This window comes from Lepus europaeus, chromosome 17, assembly GCF_033115175.1.
Source record: "Lepus europaeus isolate LE1 chromosome 17, mLepTim1.pri, whole genome shotgun sequence".
Lineage (NCBI taxonomy): Eukaryota > Metazoa > Chordata > Mammalia > Lagomorpha > Leporidae > Lepus > Lepus europaeus.
This window is the reverse complement of record NC_084843.1, coordinates 57,390,735-57,413,370: the sequence shown is the minus strand read 5'-3', so window position 1 is coordinate 57,413,370 and position 22,636 is coordinate 57,390,735. Positions and strand designations below refer to the sequence as shown.

At 38.2% G+C, this 22,636-nt stretch overlaps 1 protein-coding gene across 1 annotated transcript in view; it reads left to right on the top strand.

The window, feature by feature from the left end:
* Positions 1-3,085: 3,085 nt before the first annotated feature.
* Positions 3,086-22,636, top strand: part of CTNNA3 (catenin alpha 3) — a 1,620,267-nt gene continuing 1,600,716 nt past the window's right edge. Inside the window, exon 1 of the mRNA XM_062214092.1 lies at positions 3,086-3,184. Coding sequence (XP_062070076.1) covers positions 3,086-3,184 — 99 coding nt within the window. The remainder of the gene's footprint in view (positions 3,185-22,636) is intronic.

Here is a 22,636-nt window from a genome sequence, read left to right as displayed (position 1 = left end):
GCATTCCCCTATCCTGACTCAGTGAATACTTTGTGGGTGATTATTGGCTATGACCAGGTTAATACAGATTTGGAGGCCTAGTGATTTGGATATTAGTCTTTATGATAGATATATTTATTTGAATGTTAAACTGAATTTGTTATGATATGCCACATATCACTTGATATTATGATAATTTGATGTGTACATTCTTAGGCAAAAATCTCACTGAGTTGATTAATGATAACATTAATACCTTAAAGGATGACTTAAAATTCTTTTTCTATTTTCTCTTAAAAAACAGTGTCTTTTTGTTTTTTTTTCTCTTTTTATATTATATATTTTATTTTATTTATTTTTTAAAATTTATTTATTTGAGCTTTTTTTAAAAATTATTTATTTTTGACAGGCAGAGTGGATAGTGAGAGAGAGAGAGAAGGTCTTCCTTTTTGCCGTTGGTTCACCCTCCAATGGCCACTGCGGCCGGCGCATCGTGCTGATCCGAAGCCAGGAGCCAGGTGCTTCTCCTAGTCTCCCTTGCGGGTGCAGGGCCCAAGCACTTGGGCAATCCTCCACTGCCTTCCCGGGCCATAGCAGAGAGCTGGCCTGGAAGAGGGGCAACCGGGATAGAATCCGGCGCCCCAACCAGGACTAGAACCCGGTGTGCTGGTGCTGCAAGGTGGAGGATTAGCCTGTTAAGCCACGGCGCCGGCTATCTCTTTTTATATTATATATTTTAAATTATATTTTACATTATACTATATATAATTTTATATTATAATTAATATACTTTTAATAGTTATATATTATGTTCATATTATAATTTATAATATACTTTACATATAACGTTGTATATTATAATATATACTTTTTTTTTATTAAACTTTTATTTAATGAATATAAATTTCCAAAGTATAGCTTATGGGTTACAATGGCTTCCCCCCTCCCATAACTTCCCTCCTGCCCGCAACCCTCCCCTTTCCCGCTCCCTTTCCCCTTCCATTCATGTAAAGATTCATTTTCAATTCTCTTTATATACAGAAGATCAGTTTAGTATATATTAGGTAAAGATTTCAACATTTTGCCCATATAGCAACATAAAGTGAAAAAACTACCATTGGATTACTAATTATAGCATTAAATAGCAATGTACAGCACATTAAAGACAGAGATCCTACATAATATTTTTTCAAATTAATTAATTTTCTATGCCATTTCCATTTTAACACCAGGTTGTTTTTTTTCATTTCCAATTCTCTTTATATACAGAAGATCAATTCAGTATATAATTAGTAAAGACCTCATCAGTTTGTGCCCACACAGAAACGCAAAGTATAAAAATACTGTTTCAGTACTAGTTATAGCATCACTTTGCTTTAGACGACACATTAGGGACAGATCCCACATGGGGTGTAAGTACACAGTGACTCCTGTTGCTGATTTAACAATTTGACACTCCTGTTCATGGCGTCAGTAATCTCCCTAGGCTCTAGTCATGAGTTGCCATGGCTATGGAAGCCTTTAGAGTTCGCTGACTTTGATCTTATTCCGATAGGGTCATAGTCAAAGTGGAAGTTCTCTCCTCCCTTCGGAGAAGGGTACCTCCTTCTTTGATGGCCCCGTTCTTTCCACTGGGATCTCACTCACAGAGATCATTCATTTAGGTCTTTTTTTTTTTTTTTTCCATGATATCTTGGCTTTCCATGCCTGCTATACTCTCATGGGCTCTTCCGCCAGATCCGAATGCCTTGAGGGCTGATTCTGAGGCCAGAGTGTTGTTTAGGACATCTGCCATTCTATGAGTCTGCTGTGTATCCCGCTTCCCATGTTGGATCTTTCTCTCCCTTTTTGATTCTATCAGTTAGTATTAGCAGATACTTGTCTTGTTTGTGTGATCTCTTTGACTCTTAGACCTATCAGAGCTATCAATTGTGAGCTGAAATTGATCACTTGGACTAGTGCGATGGCATTGGTACATGCCATCTTGATGGGATTGTGTTGGAACCCCCTGGCACATTTCTAACTCCACCATTTGCGGCCAGTCCGATTGAGCATGTTCCAAATTGTTCATCTCCTCCCTCTCTTTTTCCACTCTTAGATTTAACAGGGATCACTTTTCAGTTAAAATTTAAACACCTAAGAATAATTGTGTGTTAATTACTGAGTTCAACCAATAGTACTAGAACAACAACAACAACAACAAATACTAAAAAGGATAAAGTATTACATTGTACATCTAAAGTCAGGACAGGAGCTGATCAGTTCATTGTTGCTTATAGTGTCCATTTCACTTAACAGGTTTCCCCTTTGGTGCCAATTTCTATTAGTTTCTTTTGTGTATAAAAAAGCAAATTGCCGACCGGCGCCGTGGCTCAACAGGCTAATCCTCTGCCTTGCTATGGCCCAGGACTGCAGTGGAGGATGGCCCAAGTGCTTGGACCCTGCACCCCATGGGAGACTAGGAGAAGCACCTCGCTCTTGCCTTCGGATCAGCGCGGTGCGCCAGCCGCAGTGCGCCTGCTGCGGCGGCCATTGGAGGGTGAACCAACGGCAAAAGGAAGACCTTTCTCTCTGTCTCTCTCTCTCTCACTGTCCACTCTGCCTGTCAAAAAAAAAAAAAAAAAAAAAAAAAAAAAGCAAATTGCCTCTCATTTTCTACTATTAAAACCTTCAAATAAGTAGTTTCCCAAGCAAGTAGAGACATATCACATGTCTTCCAAAATTCTGGCTTTTCTAAATCATCATTAACAAGAATAGAAAAACATATGGGCATGGACCATTTCAGTACTAAGATTTCATTGAAATCCAGGACTTTTCACTTAAGACTATTGATAAAATGCAAACCAAGCTGAGATGAATTATTAATTTAGTTATTAACTTACTAGCATAATTTGTTAGAGGACTTAAAGCCAGACACAGAAAGGTTGGAGAATGTCTTGTTTGCTGTCAAATCTCAAGTTTTGACACTCTGGTCCTCTGAGGAGCACAGCTGATACCAGGAGTACCTAATATAAGTTTTACTTACTCTGTGATTTTCATGGATGTGCTTTAGAAAGTATTTTCTTTGCAATAAGCCTTTTTTGGTGTGTGTTTGTGCACAGGAAACATGTCGACTGAAACACCAATCACACTGAATATCGACCCTCAGGATCTGCAGGTCCAAACTTTCACCGTAGAAAAGCTGCTGGAGCCTCTCATAATTCAGGTATTAAAATCATGGAAATAATTATGCACAGAAGGACTGGGAAATATGGTGATTATGGATAATGAACCAAGGGAAGATTTTATTTTTATATATAAATATATCATTTGAAATTGTTGTTCACTTGAAAGTCAATATTTTAAATGTAAACATGTATGAAGTTAGTAATAATAATAAAATTCTGAGTTTTCCCAGATTCTTTTTAATAGCACCAGCGCTAATAATAGGCATTATAATTTTACAATACTTTTATATAAATTATCTTGTTTATAGTTATGAAAACTTAATGACGCAGCCAGCTGTGTTTAAGCCCTTTTCTTTTATATATTTGAGGAAACTGAGGCCTAGACAATTTCAGTGACTTGCCCAAAAGCACATGGTGCCACATTTGTCAAATGGGAAACTATTTTTAAAATACTAAAATATATGAGAAAAGCAACTCTTTAAATTAATTCTATGAGAAATTCTTTCATATAGTAAACAGTCCTTTGAAAATGTGTATGTTGATCCTCTGATTTATTAGGTAATTCCAGGTTTTATATATTGGATTTTCTTAAAGTAGTGCTTAAAAAGGACTTACATTAGCGTATAGATTTAAATTTTTTGTCCTTAACCCAAAATTTGTAAGGAAACTTTCCTTTAGATCTATGTGTTGTCATGTTTCTTAAGTTCCTTTTTGAATAACTCAAATATTTAGGGGTTACTTGGTGAGAAATTACATTGACCTTACTTCTGATTATTTAAAAATGTTCTGCTTATCATCTTTGGGACAGATGGCAGGGACAGGAGTAGCTCTGAGAATAGATTTTGTACATTTATTTACTTAGCATACGGAGTCAATATCTGCTACTAGAAAGACAATTCAAAACATGTGCCTCACTGATGATAGCTTAATCATTTGACAGTCTTAATAGCACTAATATCTGGTATGAAATTAGTATTAGATTATTATTGAGACTCCATTAAATTCCCTATGTTAGTCCTTGTTTTTTTGTTTCCTGTGCTTGTACATTCTGAGCCAGACAATTCTTGCACATTCCAATTTCCTGTGGTGTTCTCCCTATGTTTCCTTCTAGTAATGTTAAAGTTTGAGGTTTTACATTTAGGTCTTTAATCTACTTTGAATTGATTTTTGTACATGGTAAGAAATATGGGTCTAGTTTTGCTCTTCTGCATGTGGATATAAATTTTTCCCGGTACCATTTATTGAAAATGCCCTTTTTCTAATAATGTTCTTAGCACGTTTGTCAATGATCAGTTAGCTATAGATGTGTGGGATTTTGTCAAATTAAATGGCTTCTGCACAGCAAAGGAAGTAATCAACAGAGTAAAGAGACAACCTACAGATTGGGTTAGGGCTAGGTTTAGGGTTATTTATAATTATTTGTAAACTATAAATTAATTATAAGCTATACATATGACAAGGGGTTAATAATATCTAGAATATATAAAATACTCCAATTTAGTAGCAACACAAAAACAAACAATCCAATTAAAAATGGCCAGTAGATCTAAACAGACATTTTTCAAAGGAAGATATACATATGGCCAACAGGTACATGAAAAAATGCTCAACATTACAAATCATAAGGGAAATATAAATGAAAAGCACAATATCACCTACTCCATAAAGATTGGCTAATATAAAAAGAAGATGACAAGTGTTGGTGAGGATGTGGAAACAAGGGAACTCTTGTGCACTCTTGATAGGAATGTATATTAGTACAACCATTGTGAAACACAGATGTAAGTTTCATAAAACACTCAAAGTAGAACTACCATATGATTTAGGAGTCCCACTCCTGGGTATGTGTATATATATGTATACATATATCCAAGATATATATATATATATATATATATATATATATATCCAAGAGAAATGAAGTCACTCTGTTGAAGAGACATCTGTACTTCCACCTTTATTGTAGCACTATTCACAGTAACCAAGAAATAACCTAAGTATCCATACACTTAGGTTGAATGGATAAAGAAAATATGGTACATATACACTATGGAATATTTACTTTGCCATAAAAAAGATAAAATCTTTTCACTTGCAATAACATTAATGGAAGTTATTAAGTTAAGTGAAAAAAGCCAAGCACGGGACAAATATCACTTGATTTCACTCATATGTGGAGTCTAAAAAATATATGTCACATAAAAGTTAACAGTATGATGATAGTTACCAAAGTCTAGGGAGGGAAGAGGATAAGCAGAAGTCAGGAGAAATTGACTGATGGGTACTAGGTTATAGCTAGGTAAGAGTAAGAAGTTCTGGGGGTCTATTGCACAGTAGAGTGACTATAGATATTGTTAACGTACTGCATATTTCACCATTCAAAAACCTATCAGGTTTTTGGATGTTTTTGCTGCAAGAAATGTTAAATTTCAAAAAAGATATATTACTCAGATTAGACATTGCACAATGTAGCCATGTAATAAGATATCACATAGTACATAGTAAACATGGAGAATTTTTATGTCTGTTAACTTTTTTAAAAAATAAAAAAATAGTATAGAAAAAAGTTCCTGTGCAACTACCTGTTGAATGGTTTCATGTTAAAACCAAACAAAAAGTTTCATTATTTTTCTGATAAAGTTCACTGTAAAAATTGGATGAGCCAAAAAAAAAAAAAAAACAGCGAAAAAATAAAAAAAGAGAATAAAAAAAGTTCATGATTTTACCAACAAGAGACAAACACTAGTGTTCTCATGAATTTACTTCTAGTATAATGAGATTATGGGTGATTTTTATTATCTTCTTGTGCTTCATAATGTTAAAATATAGATCCTTTATATAAGAATAAATATATGTATATATATGTAAATAAGATATATGTAACCAAGGTGGAGATAGTACTATATGTGTAGATTTTATCCTGCCTTTCTGTTTAAAATGATATCTTAATAATTTACCATTCCTTGTAGGTACAACTTAATATAATTGTTGTTTAGTTATATATCATGAGGCTGTTCCAGGGTTTTTAAAGTTGCATCTTACATTTGCACATTTGGGTTGTTTCTATCGATTTACTATTATAAATACTGTTACACAGCCATCTTTGTGTATAATTTTTTTCATAAATTTGGATTATTTCCCTTGGACTGATTATTAAGTGTAAAAATAAGAAGAAAGAGGCTGTACAAGCAGGTTATCATGAGGTTTATTCAGTGCAGAATTTGAGTGACTTAGATCCAGGAAACATAAGCCTAATGATTTTTAATGATTCTTGGGAAGTGTTCCAAAGCAGTCAAATTCTAGTCAGAATTTATAATTCTATGACTATTAATTTTTAATTTATCTTAGTCAATGAACATAGATTGGCTTTGCCCTAAAAGGCAGACTTTAGGTAAGCTGGAACACCTTTTTCACAGATTGGACATTACTTTCTTTAGAATGTGATTGGTCGAAAACATCTTTAAAGACAGGGAGTGTATTGTCTCTGAAAAGAGGCTACTGACAAGCTAACTATTAATTAATTTAAAGAAGGACATTTCTGGGACTAGATAAGGTATGAATTTATAAATAACAAAGGATTGTTCAAGATTGCTCCATATGGCTAAAATGAAGCAGACCCTATGTGCCCATTAGGGACCCAAGTCAAATAGACCTAGTAGATAAGATTAATAGCTCTGTTTGGCTACTCCTCAGGCAACTCTCAGTAGGTTTTTCTCTTGAATGCTTTGTAGCTTTTCAAGTGGCAGTTAGTTCTTAGTTCTTAATATATATATATATATATATATATATATATATATATATATCACTAAGTTTTTTGGGGAAAATTTTAAATGAGTTCTTATAACTGATTGAGATTTTATTCCTATGCAATTGTAGGGAGTGGGCGTAGGGAAATTATGCTCACTTTGGAGATGGCTGATCAAGACAGGCTCATTAATGCTACTGCACAACCCTCATTTGTTCCATAATAATAAATCACTGGAGTTGGTCATTGACAAAGACTTGCTTGCTATAGGGTGTTTGGTACAGTAGTTTGCTCAATTTAGGATGCCTGCATTCCATGTCAGAGTGCCTGAATTCAAGTCTTAGCTTTGCTTCTGATTCGTGCTTCCTGCTAAGGCACACTCTAAGAGGCAACAGATGATGGCTCTCATACTTGGGTTTCTGTCACTCATGTGGAACACCCAGATTGAGTTCTGGGATCCTGGCTTTGGCCTGGCCCACCTGTAGCTGTTGGAGATATTTGAGAAGTAAACCAGTAGATGGAATTTTCTGTCTAATTCTGTCTCTCCGCATTTCATATAAAATGAAAACAAGTGAAAATTGAAAAAAATACTTACTTGATAATCACAAAAATTACTGACATATTACTTATGAACAGAGAATGTTGTGGAGAAACTGCTTTTAAATGCTTTTTACGTTCCAACTAAAACTAATAGATGCTTTTTTTTCTCCCTAAACTATTTATTTATTTTAAGGGCATGGTGACAGAGAGAGAGGCAGAGTGAGACAGAAAGAGGTCTTCCATCTGCTAGTTTACTCTTCAAATAACTGCAATAGCTTGGAAAGGCTGAAGACAGGAGACAGGAACTCCAGTCAGGTCTCCTGCTGGGTGGCAGGAAACTGAAGTACTTGAGCCATTATCAGCGGCTTCCCAGGCACATTAACAGGGAGCTGTGTCAGAAGTGGAGTAGCAGGGACTTGGACCAACATTCTCATATGTGATGGGCGTGTACAAGAGGCAGCTTCACTATCATACTGGCCCCATATGCTTTGCTTAGACAAGACATTGCTATAGCAGTCAGTAGAAAGTATTCTACATAAATTCACATTAAAGGGTATACTGGTGACATTTTGTATATGTTTCCTTATATGGTCTAAAACTATTATAGCTACCTGTAAACATTTATTGAGTCCCTCTAGTAAGTTAAAAGAGTGAAAATGATCTGAAACAATTTAATTAATTGGAAAGAAATGTAACTCTTTAAAAAAGTGTGATTATGCTAATCTGAACTTTTGATGTAGTGCCCAGATTCAGACTTTTCATGATCAGCAAGCAGATGAGTCAGGAAATAGGAAGTCTGCCAATTAGATGCCACACAGTTCTCAGTTACATGCTAATCTCTTATCCAAGTACTTACCAGGCCTGACCCTGCTTAGCTTCTGAGATCAGACGAGATCAGGCGTGTTCAAGGTGATGTGGTCATAGACAGTTACATACTAATCTAATGCCAATTTTATTTTCCTCTAGATTGTTGTCAATATTTTTGATAATATTTATTTATTTATTTCTTAAACCCAATTTGGTGTATATCACTTCATCAATATCATGGATACAAAAAGATACAAAAAAGGTTTTTAGGTATTAAGAATGTTCAAGTCATATTACATTAAAAAATTAAACATTTGTAGAATATCTACTGTGTAGAATATCTGAACTGTTTCAGAAAGCAAAATTTTAGGATAACAAAGTTTTTGGATGACTTCTTGGTTTTCAAAAAGTAGTACATTTCAAAGTCAAAAGAGTTATTATTTTAAGCTAACTGGCCTTTTGGATTTGATGTTCAGCCTTCTTGTAACTGTCATTTTGATCATGGATGACCTGTCAATACAAGTAAATGATCCCATTAAATTAAATTAAATTTTTTTTAGTATGACATGTTAAGTTGCTTACCACATTCTTTTTTCTCTCAGAGTATTATTTGTTATTTCACTATTTATTCATCAAATAAAATTGTATAGATTCAAGGTATGTATACAACCTTTGGCTAACATCTCCTTGTTTCCTCCACACCTGCAGTCCCTGGAAACCACTAGCTTACTTTCTGCTTCTATGAGTTTGACTTCTTAAAATTTCACATATGAAGTGAAACCATAAGATATTCATTGTTCTGTGTTTGAATTATTTGAGTTAGCATATTGTCCTTTAAGTTCATACATGTTAGCAAATGGCCAGATTTTTTCCTTCCCTCCCTCCCTTCCTTCTTTCTTTCCTTTATTTTACTTTAAAGTCATAGTTACACAGAGAGACAAGGAGAGGCAGAGAGAGAGAGGGGTCTTCCATTCGCTGGTTCACTCCCCAGATGGCCACAACGGCCAGAGCTGCGCCGTTCAGGATGCCAGGAGCCTCTTCTAGGTCTTCCATGCGGGTGCAGGGGCCCAAGGACTTGGGCCAATCTCTACTGCTCTCCCAGGCCATAGCAGAGAGCTGGATCAGAAGTGGAGCAGCCAGGTCTTGAATGGTGCCCATATGGGATGCCAGCACTTCAGGTGGCAGCTTTACCCACTATGCCACAATGCCGGCCTCTCTCTCTCTCTCTCTCTCTCTCTCTCTCTTTTTTTTTGTTAACCAAATAACATCCCACTCTCTCTATATTTCCTTCATTCGTTCACCATTCAATCAACACATTCCGAAGAGTAGCTACATTGTTTGTTTTAAGGATAGGTATAGGATATAGTCTCTGTTTCCATATGGAAGCTTGTGATCTTGGGGTCCGGAATTGTGATGTAGCAGGTAAAGCCACTGCTTACAATGCCAATATCTCATATATGCTCTGGTTCGAGTCCTGGCTGCTCTACTTTTATCCAGCTCTCTGCTAATGGCCTGGAAAAACACAAGAAGATGGCCCAAGTGCTCGGACCCCTGCTCCCCTTGCAGGAAACCCAAATGAAACTTCTGGCTTCAGACTGGTCCAGCATTCTGGGGAGTGAACCTGCAGATGGAAGATCTTTCTCTCTCTCTCTCTCCCTCTTTCTCTGTAACCCTGCCTTTCAAATAAATTAATAAAATTTAAAAAAGGATTTTATGATCTTTAAGTTTATACCACCATCAAATAAAGTTATCAATTTAGTAGCATCATCAAGAAAATTCTTACCTTTCTGCATTATTTATCTTCATGTTATATTCCTTTGCTTTCAAGGTGTCACGGAAATTACTTACCACCTCTGTATATAATTAAGTCAAAATTACATTTTAATTTTTAGAGTAATTGGTCATAGATGCTATCATGTTATTCTAATTTCTAAATTCATTTATTCATAAATCTTTATTCTGCTCTTTTAATAGTTTCCACAGTCTTTCCCAACTAACCTGATTTATCTTTAATCTTCTTCTCTCAGGTACAGGTAAATCACCAGGTCATTTTGCAGGAATGTTCAGCCTGGGATATATTTCAATCATTCACTTTCATTTTCTCTGCATGATAACTTACACAGTTGCATCCCTCTGTAATAAATTCCTCCAATGGATCAGAAATAATTTTTTTTCTCAGCAATTACATTTTTATGATTGCAACTGTAGGCATCTGCACTTTATCACTTTCAAGATCCAAGTTTGGCAGTGCAGTGCAGAATCTATTTATGCAGAATTGTGCTTAAAAGAATTTACATCTCTATGTTGTATATTCTCTGAAGAGGTTGTAAGCTGCTAGATCATGCTACAGTCATTACATAAAGGAATTGCTTATAATTTTACTTGTCACAGAATATAATTTGCTATGTGTCAGATTCATGTTGGAGTTCAGTTAAAGGAATTGACTTAATATCCCTTAAAATAAATATAACAATTTCCTTAAAATGTGTTATCTCTTAGAGTTTTTTGGGGGCCAAAAAATTCAAGTAAATTTTCTGATGTAAATATATCCCACATTTTCAAAAGGTACATATGAGTTTGACCAACCATAATAAACACAATTTCTCTGGCTCTCCTAACTCTTGTAGGACCTTTTCACTCTTTCCCCTCTTCTGCTTCCTCTTCTTTTTAAAGATTTATTTATTTATTTGGAAGGCAGAGTGATGGAGAGAGAGAGAGAAAGCGGAAGAATATAATATCTTCCATCTACATTTTCATTCCCCAAATGGTTGTAACAACTGGTGCTGGGCCAGGCTGCAGCCAGGAGTCCGGAACTCTATCCAGGTCTCCCCAAATACTGAAGCCATCATCTTGAAATTTTCTCATGCACGGTAGTGGGAAACTGGAAAGGAGCAGAGCAGCCAGGAGGTCTCAAACTGGCATTCCAACATGGAATGCAGGCATTGCAAATAGTGGTTTAACACACTGTACCGCAATGCTAGCTACTACCTTTTACTTCTCATAATGGCTTCCACCTATTTTCTAGGAGTTCTCTGGGGGAATAGTTTTGAAAAATCTGATAATACTCATTGGGTCAAGTTAATATCTTCCAACTCTGTATCAGTCAGGATAAGCAAGGTTATGTTGTGATGAGAAGACAAACCCCAAATTTCCAGGGTTTAATAAAAATTCACTTGCTATTCAAGTTACAAGTCCAATATGTGCTGTCTGGAGTATCTACTCAGAACAGGCACTGAGGAATGTAGGATAGTATAGAATCCATCTTTTTTTTAAAAGATTTATTTTATGCATTTGAGCACTTGGGCCATTCTCCACTGCTCTCCCAGGTGCATTAGCAGGGAGCTGGATCAGAAGTGGAGCAGCCCGGACTTGAACTGGTGTCCATTTGGGATGCTGGAGCTGCAGGCTGGGGCTTTAACCTGCTGAGCCATAGCGCCAGCCCCAGTATCCATCTTAACATGTACTTCTATTGTCATTTCAACAGGGGAAAGAGAACATGATGAATTATGCAAGGACCCCTAACTTGACCACCTGGGTGTGATTTATGTTGGTTCTACTCATGTTGCTTTTGTCAAAGTAAATCATGTAGTCATAGTGGACGTTCAATGTATAATCCTGCCATGTGCCCAGAGGAGAATGGAAATACTTGTGAACAGCTCCAACAACTATTACTTCGCATTGCCCACTTTTTTTTTTTTTGCCAGGCAGAGTGGATAGTGAGAGAGAGAGAGAGAGAGACAGAGAGGAAGGTCTTCCTTTTTGCCGTTGGTTCACCCTTCAATGGCTGCTGCGGCTGGCGCGTCTCGCTGATCCGAAGCCAGGAGCCAGGTGCTTCTCCTGGTCTCCCATCCATTGCCCACTTTTAAGAGTTTCTTTTAGCTAAGTCTCCAGCTGCTATTAAGTCACTTTGTCAGGTGCAAAGCTGAAATACACAGAAGAAGAAATAGAGTCAATAATGGCAATAATGAAGGTTTCAAGATTGGATCCACAAAATCCTGCTGTTAGGGACATTAAGATTACCTAGTTACCAGGATTTTAATACTTCTTCTTGTTTCCAAACCATGTTCTATTATCAAAATTATACTCCAGCCTCTGTGGGGCTTCTTGTTTCTAGTTCTCTCTCTGGAGCACCAACCAAGTAGGCCAGATGCTTATCTTCCTTATGTAGTCTGTCTTCTTGGCTTCCTACCCACTTAGTAAATTCAAAGAAAGTTCCATTAACAGCAGCAATCCAGGATTCCTGTAATTGCCCTTACTTGTTTTTGCTAGAATTGGAATTTTCCTGCAAAGCTTCTTTTCTGCTCTTCCCCACCTTTCCAAATTTTAGAATTTGTTAGTTACAACACATGTGTTAGTTATAACCACATGTGCTGCCGAACTAGTCTGTCATGTTTTCTGTTTAATTTGGCTTCATATTGTTGGTGGTGGTTGGTGACTGAAGTGGTGTCCCTTGTGAGATTAGAAATAGACATGTCAAAGTATTTGTGCCCTATGTACCTGTGACAATTTCTCAAGGTGATATAATAGTGCTAGGCTCCTACTGAAGAGGAGAGAATGTTGGGTTTTCCAACTACATGCTTCACTCTGCCCCTGGGGCCCAATGAAACAATGTTTATATCCAGAGTTATGCAAAATTCTTAGAAAAACTCCTCCAAGCTCCATGTTCCTTTCCTCCTTGGCTGCTATGAAGAACCTCTCTGTCACATCCTCCCCTCAACAAAATTCCTTTTCCTCTCCTTGAGCAAATAAAAAAGGAAGGATGTGAGCACTTATATGTAATTCATTTATGCAAATACATTCCTAGATGCCCACTGTTCTGCAGCTAGATCTGATTGGCTTCTGGGTAGCAGGGAGAGGACATGTCCACCCCCTTTTGCTTCTTAGCTTACTGTAGTATAATTTTCTTTGTTTCAGAAAATAATTCAAGTTTTGTCTGTTCATAATTTTTTTATCTTCATCATTTTTAGAGATCATTTCAAATGATTATAATGCCACTTAAGCTCCTTTGGTTTTATTTCCAAGCTTTTTTTGTACCCTTGCTGATTTTTCTATCAATAGACATGTCAGAATTAATCTTAAAGGTTTCAAGGAAATCTTGGAGATAAATTTACACACATAGTGTGCCCCTACAGAGTATTTTATGAGCAAGTATTGGAGTTTGACTGTAATCTCAACAAGTAACCCCAAAGGTTAGCAAATTAAATGTCTTTTAAATACATATAAGCCCAAAGTGTAATAAGTGCAAAGATGTTATTTTTATGGTAGGATGAAAAAATAAACTTAATTCTAACTCAATAATGTTTTAAAGATTAAGGTGATTTTGTATAGCTGAGTTGATTCTAATAAAGTAAATTCTTCAGTGTCTATATTCTTTTACTGCCAGAAAACTGCTCCCATGGGAAGGTTGTTTAGCTGTAGTATTCCTTCAGAAACAAATAGTTGAGAAAAATGAAGCTACTCCTTAAATTAAAATAAGTAAACTGGTAGCTAATTGATTAAACGAGTGCAAGTCCAGTGGGAACGTGTGTGGCAAAGATATGAAGATGCCCCCAGGACCAGAAGCTGGTGGTTTTGAGATGAGCTGTGGACAGATGTCAGCAGCTACTCATGCTTTACCTCTTCTCTGCTTGCTTCCTGGGCATTTTGTCTTATCAGACTCTGATTTTCTTTCTACTCCAGTGTTGCTGTCCTGTTATACTGGGTTCTCCAACCACCCACATCCATTCCACTTATGTTAATTTTTTACATTTGAATTGCAGCTCATCTTTTCCTCCACAAATTCAGACTGACCCCCACACATAATCCACTTCTAATTTAGCTTTGGGGTATAACCTTTTTCTTATAAACTGATTTTATAGGCAGCCAGGTGGTATATGCTGATAAGCTCATATCCATCTGTTCTTTTAGTGGAAAATGCTAGATTGATAGGAGCAATTGTGGTTCATCTGGCTAAAAAGGATAGAAAAGTCTAGATAGTGGTCATTTTCACTACTTGATATGTGAATCTACCTTTTGTAGAATTTCCTGGGCTATTGCTTGACATAAGGCTTGCCTCAGGAGATAACTTGCAACTTGAAAATCCTTATCTCTGTACAGTGGTTGGCAAACTTTTCCTGTAAAGGTCCAGAGAGCTTTGACTGCTGTCGGATCTCTGTTGCAACAGCTCTGCCCTTGTCCTGTAAAAGCAGCCCTAGACAATAGGTAAACAAATGGGTGTGGCTATGTACTAAAAAATCTTATTATTTACAAAAATAGGCAAGTGACCAAATTTGGCCCAGGAATACTTTGCAGGTCCCTTTTATAGATTGATGATTTTCTCCTGGAGATATTTTGCACTCATATTTTCCACAAACAGTTGAGAGCCTCCTGTGAAATAAGTTATGTTGCAGTGCTTTGTGGCCAATCCTTATGAGAGACACAAAAACCTCACTTAGGGGAAGAGTGCCAAGTAGGCAGTTCAGAAAATTCTTGCTACTGTTGTGATTCCGTTATCCCAGTGGTTTTTAACCCTGACTGCACATTAAAACCACCTGGGGAGCTTTTAAAAATCCTGCTGCCCAGGCCTCACACAAAACCAGTTAAATCAGAATCAGAACTCTGGGAGTAGAACCAGACAGTAATTTTAAAAGGTCTCAGGTGATTACAATATAAGAATCGCTGTTCTGGCCATTCTGACAGCCAGTAGTAAGCACGGTTTTGCCTTTTGACCAAAGGCTTGCCCTGGAATTCTGATCCTTCTTTTTAATGCTGTTATAGCTGAATTTAGGTTCTTGTCTCTCTGAGTAGTAGTAGTAGAGTGAATCCACAGTAGTGAGTGCCCTAGAAATGAAGGCTTAATAAATGTGGTTTGTGATTTTTTGTAGATGAATGTTTTCTTTTAGTAGATAATTTGCAATTCTCAACCCTGATTTGTATGGTAGCATATTCTTCAATGTAGACATATAGACACATTTTCCCATTTTCTCCACTTCATATTTTTTAACAATTCTAAAATTAGGATGCATCTTATAATGGATATAAACATTTAATGTAATTTTCTTTTCTAGTACTTGTAGGGTTTTAGAAATTTACTCACAGTATGCTTTAGTTCATTTGTGTTTTAAAAGTGATCTGACTTACCTTATAAGCTCCTACCCATGGGAAATTGAAGTAAATGCCTTATATGTCAACCAATAAGATGTTAAACTAGTGCGATTCAACAAAGTAAACAGCCTCTATTGGTAAATGCTCAGTCTCTTTAGATGAAATGCTTAGAAATGTATGGATGGGGTGATAGTGTTGCCTATGTTTCCTCATGGTGACGGGAGATAGGGCTTTTGGATCCATGTGATGATCTCTGACACTTGGTGCCTGTTGTTGCAGGGTGGCTGTTATGGAATGCTCTCCGGACTAGTAACCTTTGAGGGTGACCAGTCCCATGCATGGTCATCGTGTGGGTACCATTTTGCATTTCTTTATGTAGTTTATGATGATACAATTTGTGGGCTGCTTTTTCTCTTCTTGATTAGGGTTCGTGCTTCTTCCAGGATGCTTTAACATCCCATTGTGGTGCTTTAGACGCTCAAACCTCAGCTACATTACTCCATCCAGTGTCTGCCATCATCTTTGAACTCTTCACCCTCTGCTACAAAATCACCTTGCTCTTAACCATGGTGAACTGAGAACAGGCCTGCACTAGTGTTCAACACAGTTCCAATGTGATTGTCTTTCAGGAAATCTGGGTTAGTCTGGGGGTCTTACCCATGCCTCACGGGACTCAAGAGGGACTTAAGAAAGCTAAGCTGGACTCCTTTCTACCTTTGTACACTGTGATGGCAAGATTAGATGGTGCTGCCCCATTCTGCCCTAGATTTTTGTGCACGGCAGTTCATGAAGCAGTTTTGCTTCAAGTCTCTAATATAAATTGAATTCAAGTCCCTCTGCTTTCAGTTTGTCCTAACTAACTGTATTAGTTGTGAGTTAACACAGTTCCCAATCTGGGTGAAGCCCAGATAGGGGAAATAATGACATGTTTCTTACCTGTCTGTCCTACCTGTCAAACCCTTTTTCCAATAACTCTGGGGCGTTAAATGTCAAGTGCTGGCCAATGAAATTCATGATTGCTGACTGACTTTTAAATTTTACAACAAAATGAGGTAAAGATATTTTTACTGACTTAGAAACCATTCTGACAAATGAAGTATACACAGCCTAAACAATTTTCAACTTAGCACCAGCGTTTCATTCACTAATGGACTGTATTCAAACCACATTTGTATCATTACAAAATTGTGAGTCCTACAAATTTAATCACTATCTCCTGTGGTGTTTCTTTCTTTACTTTTATTATCTCTCTTCTACTCAATTAACAAATGATTATATATAGCTTTAACCTGGATATCTTCAATAAGATGAGTTTTGTGACAAAAAAGTAAATGTAAGTTAAGTCTAAGTTGGTGTAAAGGGATCTGGCAACAGATAGTGGGAATGAAATGCAGATAAAGTTTCCTAAGTTTTTGTTGGAAAAGAACATTGGTATAGTTTATTCAATTTTGTGATTTATGGGGTTAAATATGATTATTAAACAGTGATATAATGCAGAATTAGGGGTCATAACCTTATTCCACTATCTGTTGTTGTTGAAAGTGATATGCTGAGCTAAATGGACAAACAGATCCACAAACATGTGAACGTGCCTAAACTACTGCACATGAGGTCAATCCATTCTTTATTTTAGGGCCAGATTTGGTCTGATTTCGTTTTTCACTTCTCATTTCGTTTTCTTCAAGCAGTCAGTGTTTACTGGTAGAAATGAGTCATTCTTTTGCTTTTTTTGTTCAACACTTCTCTGAATGTGCACTTTACTATAAAATACTAGTTATTGACTTAGAGTGATTAGTGCTTGATTGAGGAATAAATAAGTGCAAATATAATTTCTCTTCAGTTTGCTCAATTCAATGTCTTGACAGTTTTTCTCTTCAATTTTTGAACTATATGTTTGTAGAGAGACTATATGATTAACACTATAGTTTTCTTACTAAATTTGTCTAAACTTAATGTCATATTTTATCCAGAAATAACTGTCCTTCCTGTGATTAGAACATTTATCTACAACTGCTTATATATTTGACATGTAAATCTCTTTGCCTTCTGAGTGGCACAGAGGGTTCATTGAATTGGAGAGAGATCTATATGTGCTTTGTTATTGTCCATCAATAGTTCAGAGTAATGCTTCATGTTTGCAACAAGCAAGCAAAAGCCTAAATTTAAAAAAAAGGCAATAGGTTATATATACACATTTTGTTTTACTTATAGTAAGACTTATTATGGGCTAATTGAGTTCCCCTACTTCTTCATTTCTTAAACTGAGGTCCTAACACCAATACCTAAGAATATGACTATATTTGGATCATTGGATGGACATTCATCTAATATGACTGATAATCTTTATAAAAAGAGGAGATGGGGACATCCAGGAAAGAGGCACCATCCTGTGTACATATCCACCTGTGGAAGGTGGTCATCTGCGATACAAGGAGAGGCCTCTGGAGAAACCAGATCTGCTGACACCTTGATCGTGGGGCTTCCAGACTCCCACCTGTGAGGAAATATATTTCTTTTGTTTAAGCTACCCAGTCTATAGTAGTATTTTGTTATAATAGACCTAGCAAACTAATAAAAGGATTGAAAATATGAAAATGAGTATTAAGAATACTGTGCCTGCTCTTTTTATTTATAGTTTGAAAATGAACCACAGAGCCTGGTTTTTTTTTTTTTTTTTTTTTTTTTTTTGGCAAAAAAGGGACTGACTATGATATACTTGATTCTAGATTGCTTTGAACTGATCGGACCCCAAATAATGTAAATGAATGGAACCTTGTTTTGCAGGTGTTATAAAAGGTTGGTTTTCCCTGATACTAGATGGGAGACATGACAGAAAATTCCATACCAAGGAATTTCTTTTGATGAATTTTACTGTATACTGTCACTAAACGTGTTTTTTTTTTTTTTTCTTTTCTTTTTTCTTTTGGAGAGGCAGAGTTAGACAGTGAGAGAGAGAAAGAGAGAGAGAGAGAGAAAGGTCTTCTTTCTGTTGGTTCACTCCCCAAATGGCCACTTCGGCCAGTGTGCTGCGGCTGGCGTGCTGTGCCAATCCGAAGCCAGGAGCCGGGTGCTTCCTCTTGGTCTCCCATGCGGGTGCAGGGCCCAAGCACTTGGGCCATCCTCCACTGCCTTCCCGGGCCACAGCAGAGAGCTGGACTGGAAGAGGAGCAACCGAGACAGAATCCAGCGCCCCAACCAGGACTAGAACCCGGGGTGCCGGCGCCACAGGGAGGATTAACCAAGTAAGCTGCGGTGCTGGCCTTCTTCTTTTTTTTTTTTAAAGATTTATTTTATTTATTTGAAAGACAGAGTTACAGAGAGAGGTAGAGACAGAGAGAGGTCTTCTATCTGCTGGTTCACTCCTCAGATGGCCTAACGGCTGGAGCTGCGCCTATCCGAAGCCAGGAGCCAGGAGCTTCTTCCAGGTCTCTCACGTGGGTGCAGGGGCCCAAGGACTTAGGCCATCTGCTACTGCCATCCCAGGCCACAGCAGATTGCTGGATCAGAAGAGGAGCAGCTGGAACTAGAACCGGTGCCCTTATGGGTTGCCAGCGTTTCAGTCCAGGGCTTTAACCCACTGCGCTGTAGCACTGGCCCCTAAACATGTTTCTTTTAATTGGCAAGCTAGAGAGAGAAAAGGGGAGAGGGAGAGGGAGAGAGAAAGAGAAAGATAACACATGGGTGGTAGGAAACCAATTACTTGAATCATCCTTGCTGTCCTCCCAGGGTCTGCATTAGCAGGATGTTGGAATCAAGAACTGGAGCTGAGAATCCAACACAGGCAGTCTGTTGTGGAACACAGGTGTCTTAACCGTTAGGTTAAAAACCCATTTCCTAAACTCAAATTTTAGCTTTTGTTGGTGACTAACTCTATTGTGTTTGATAACCTTGTACAAATCAGTCAACATTGTGACTCTATTAAAACTTCTAAAATCCAGAGTTTCATTCATTTTTTTTGCCATTATGCGAACCACTAACTATTGCTTACAGTATACGAACTCTGGGTTTTCAAGATGAGTTAAGAATGGCTCCTTAGGGCTGGCGCTGTGGTATACTGGGTAAAGCTGCTGCCTGTAGCACTGGCATCCCATATGAGCACTGGTTTGAGTTCTAGCTGCTCCACTTCGAATCCAGCTCTCTGCTGTGGCCTAGGAAAGCAGTGGAGACCCAGATGAACCTCCTGGCTCCTGGCTTCAGATCGGCACTGCTCCGGCCATTGTGGCCATCTGGGGAGTGAACCAGTGGATGGACTGTCTGCCTCTGCCTTTCTGTAACTCTGCCTTTCAGATAAACAAACAAATCTTAAAAAAAATGGCTCCTGCCCTTTTTGAATTTATGTTAAAGCTGAGGATACAATATATTAACAGCTAATTACGAGACACTGTTATGACTGATGTGATAGTCATGCACAATGGTACATCAAGATGTGAAATTAAAAGTGAAATTAAAAGATAAGTTAATATTTTGGTGGAAAAAATCTTTGAAATTTGTTCATATAAGGGAACTTCAAAAGTTCATGGAAAACGTGTATTATGAAAAAACTGTGCATGGATTTCAAAATTTTTTGCACCTAAACAAACATCGTTAAATTCAATTTTCCACAATTTTTTTTTGAAGTCCCCTCATATATATAAGCATTCATGAGGTTAGGAGTCATGCCAGGTCAAGATTGATGAATATATTCTGTTCTGGGCTTATCAAGTAGTTTGTGGCCCAACTCCATAAATGGAAGATGAGGCCTGAAAATTTAATAAGGAGTGAAATTATAAACCATGCTTGAGAGTTTGAATTCTCTCTCTCTTTTTAAAAAAATATTTTATTTATTTGAAAGGCAGAGTTACAAAGAAAGAGAGAGAGAATGACAGAGAGAGAGGTCTTCCATCTGCTTGTTCACTCCCCAAATGGGTGCAACAGCAGGAGCTGGGTCGATCCGAAGCCAGCAGCCTGGAACTTCTTCTGGGTCTCCCAGGTGGGTGCAGTACTTGGGCCATCTTCCTTTGCTTTCCCAGGCACATTAGCAGAGAGCTGGATTGGAGATGGAGTAGCTGGGACTCGAATTGGTGCCCACATGGGATGCCTTACTGGCTCTGCCACAGGGCGGGCCCCTGAATCCTCTTTTAGGCAACAAATAGCCTTTTTTTTTTTTTCTCTTTTTTAGACAGGCAGAGTTAGACAGTGAGAGAGAGACAGAGAGAAAGGTCTTCCTTCCGTTGGACAGATGGCCACTTGGCCAGTGCTGCGCCAATCCGAAGCCAGGAGCCAGGTGCTTCTCCTGGTCTCCCATGTGGGTGCAGGCCCAAGCACTTGGGCCATCCTTCATTGCCTTCCTGGGTCACAGCAGAGAGCTGGACTGGAAGAGGAGCAACTGGGACAGAATCCAGTGCCCCAACCGGGACTAGAACCCAGGGTGCCAGTGCTGCAGGCAGAGGATTAGCCAAATGAGCCACAGCGCCGGCCAACAAATAGCCTTTTGAGAGTTTTAGAGAGATGGATCTAATGGGAGTGTGAGAAAAGCATGAGGACTTGAGGACTGCAAGACTTCTCAGGAGGCTTTTTTTAAAAAATTAATTAATTAATTTTTTTTGACAAGCAGAGTGGACAGTGAGAGAGAGACAGAGAGAAAGGTCTTCCTTTGCCGTTGGTTTACTCTCCAATGGCCGCCGCGGCTGACGCTGCGACCGGCGCACTGCGCTGATCTGATGGCAGGAGCCAGGTGCTTCTCCTGGTCTCCCATGGGGTGCAGGGCCCAAGCACTTGGGCCATCTTCCACTGCATTCCCAGGCTACAGCAGAGAGCTGGCCTGGAAGAGGGGCAACCAGGACAGAATCCGGCGCCCCGACCGGGACTAGAACCCAGTGTGCCGGCGCCACAAGGCAGAGGATTAGCCTAGTGAGCCACGGCGCCGGCCCTCTCAGGAGGCTTTTCAAAGAAGACAGAATGAGAGCCAGAACCATTCTATACACTTTTTATTACCTTAGATTGCTGGATGGGGCTGACATTGATACCCATTTCTGTATTATGGAGGACAAGGACGTGGAGAGGAAGATGAGAGAGAATAGTCCAGATGCCCCTGAGTTTCTGTCTCAGGTTAGAGGTGTCAGCCCTTGAGGGAATAAATACAGATGGAAATGAGGTGGGTTACTGGAGGAAATCTACTTTGAGTGTGCTGTGTTTGAATTATCTATTGCCTATTGAGAGAAATATTAACTCTTTTCTTGGCTTTAAAACTCTTCATGTTTAAGCTACAACTTACTTCTTAGTCTCACTTTTCACCCACTTTGCTATTTTTACCCCACAGTGTGCCAGACTTGATTATCTGCCACTTTCAGATAAAACAATGTCTGTGTCTACCCCTTTGCATGTGGTTCTCTTACCTGGCTCTTCCTCCTTTTATCTCTCCTGGTAGAAAACTATACTTTAAAGGCTATTCTTGGGAGCCTTATTTAATCCTTTTGGATGTTTGCAGTCTCTGTAGCACTTTGTGCTTATGTAAGGGTAAGTAATTGTCATTCTGTCTTACATGTTGCGGCTTTTGTTGTGTATTTCTTCTCTCAGTACACTGGAGCTTACTTATCTTTAGTTTTTAAATGCCTAGGGTATTGTTTTGAACAGAGTATGTGTACCATACACATTATTGGTTTCAGATGAACTGAATAAAGATTATAGATTGTTTTGAGGGGATTTTTGAATGTTAATCTAGAGGTATATATTATCTGGGTTCACAACATTTCAATCTTCTCCACTACTTTTATTGACTTGATGTTAAGGGTTATTGGTAGAAAATAAGGAGCAGGTAAAATTATCAATGATTTAAAGAAGGGATACTACCTTACCTCTCCACGACTGTATGAAAGCTTTTACTTTAAAAGATCACTGTTTTTACAAATAAATACATATATAAAACATATGTGTGTATATATATCTATATATATACACTCACAATTTGTTTTTACTTTTTTTTTTTTTGACAGGCAGAGTTAGACAGTGTGTGTGTGAGAGAGAGAAAGGTCTTCCTTCCGTTGGTTCATCCCCCAAATGGCTGCTACAGCCGGTGCACTGCACCGATCCAAAGTCAGGACCCAGGTACTTCTTCCTGGTCTCCCATGTGGGTGCAGGGCCCAAGCACTTGGGCCATCCTCTACTGCCTTTCTGGGTCACAGCAGAAGCTGGACTGGAAGAGCAGCAACTGGGACAGAATCCGGTGCCCCGACCGGGTCAAGAACCCAGGGTGCTGGCGCCGCAGGTGGAGGATTAGCCTATTGAGCCGTGGCGCCACTAACAATTTGTTTTTAATTTTAGTTATACAGGTTTTATA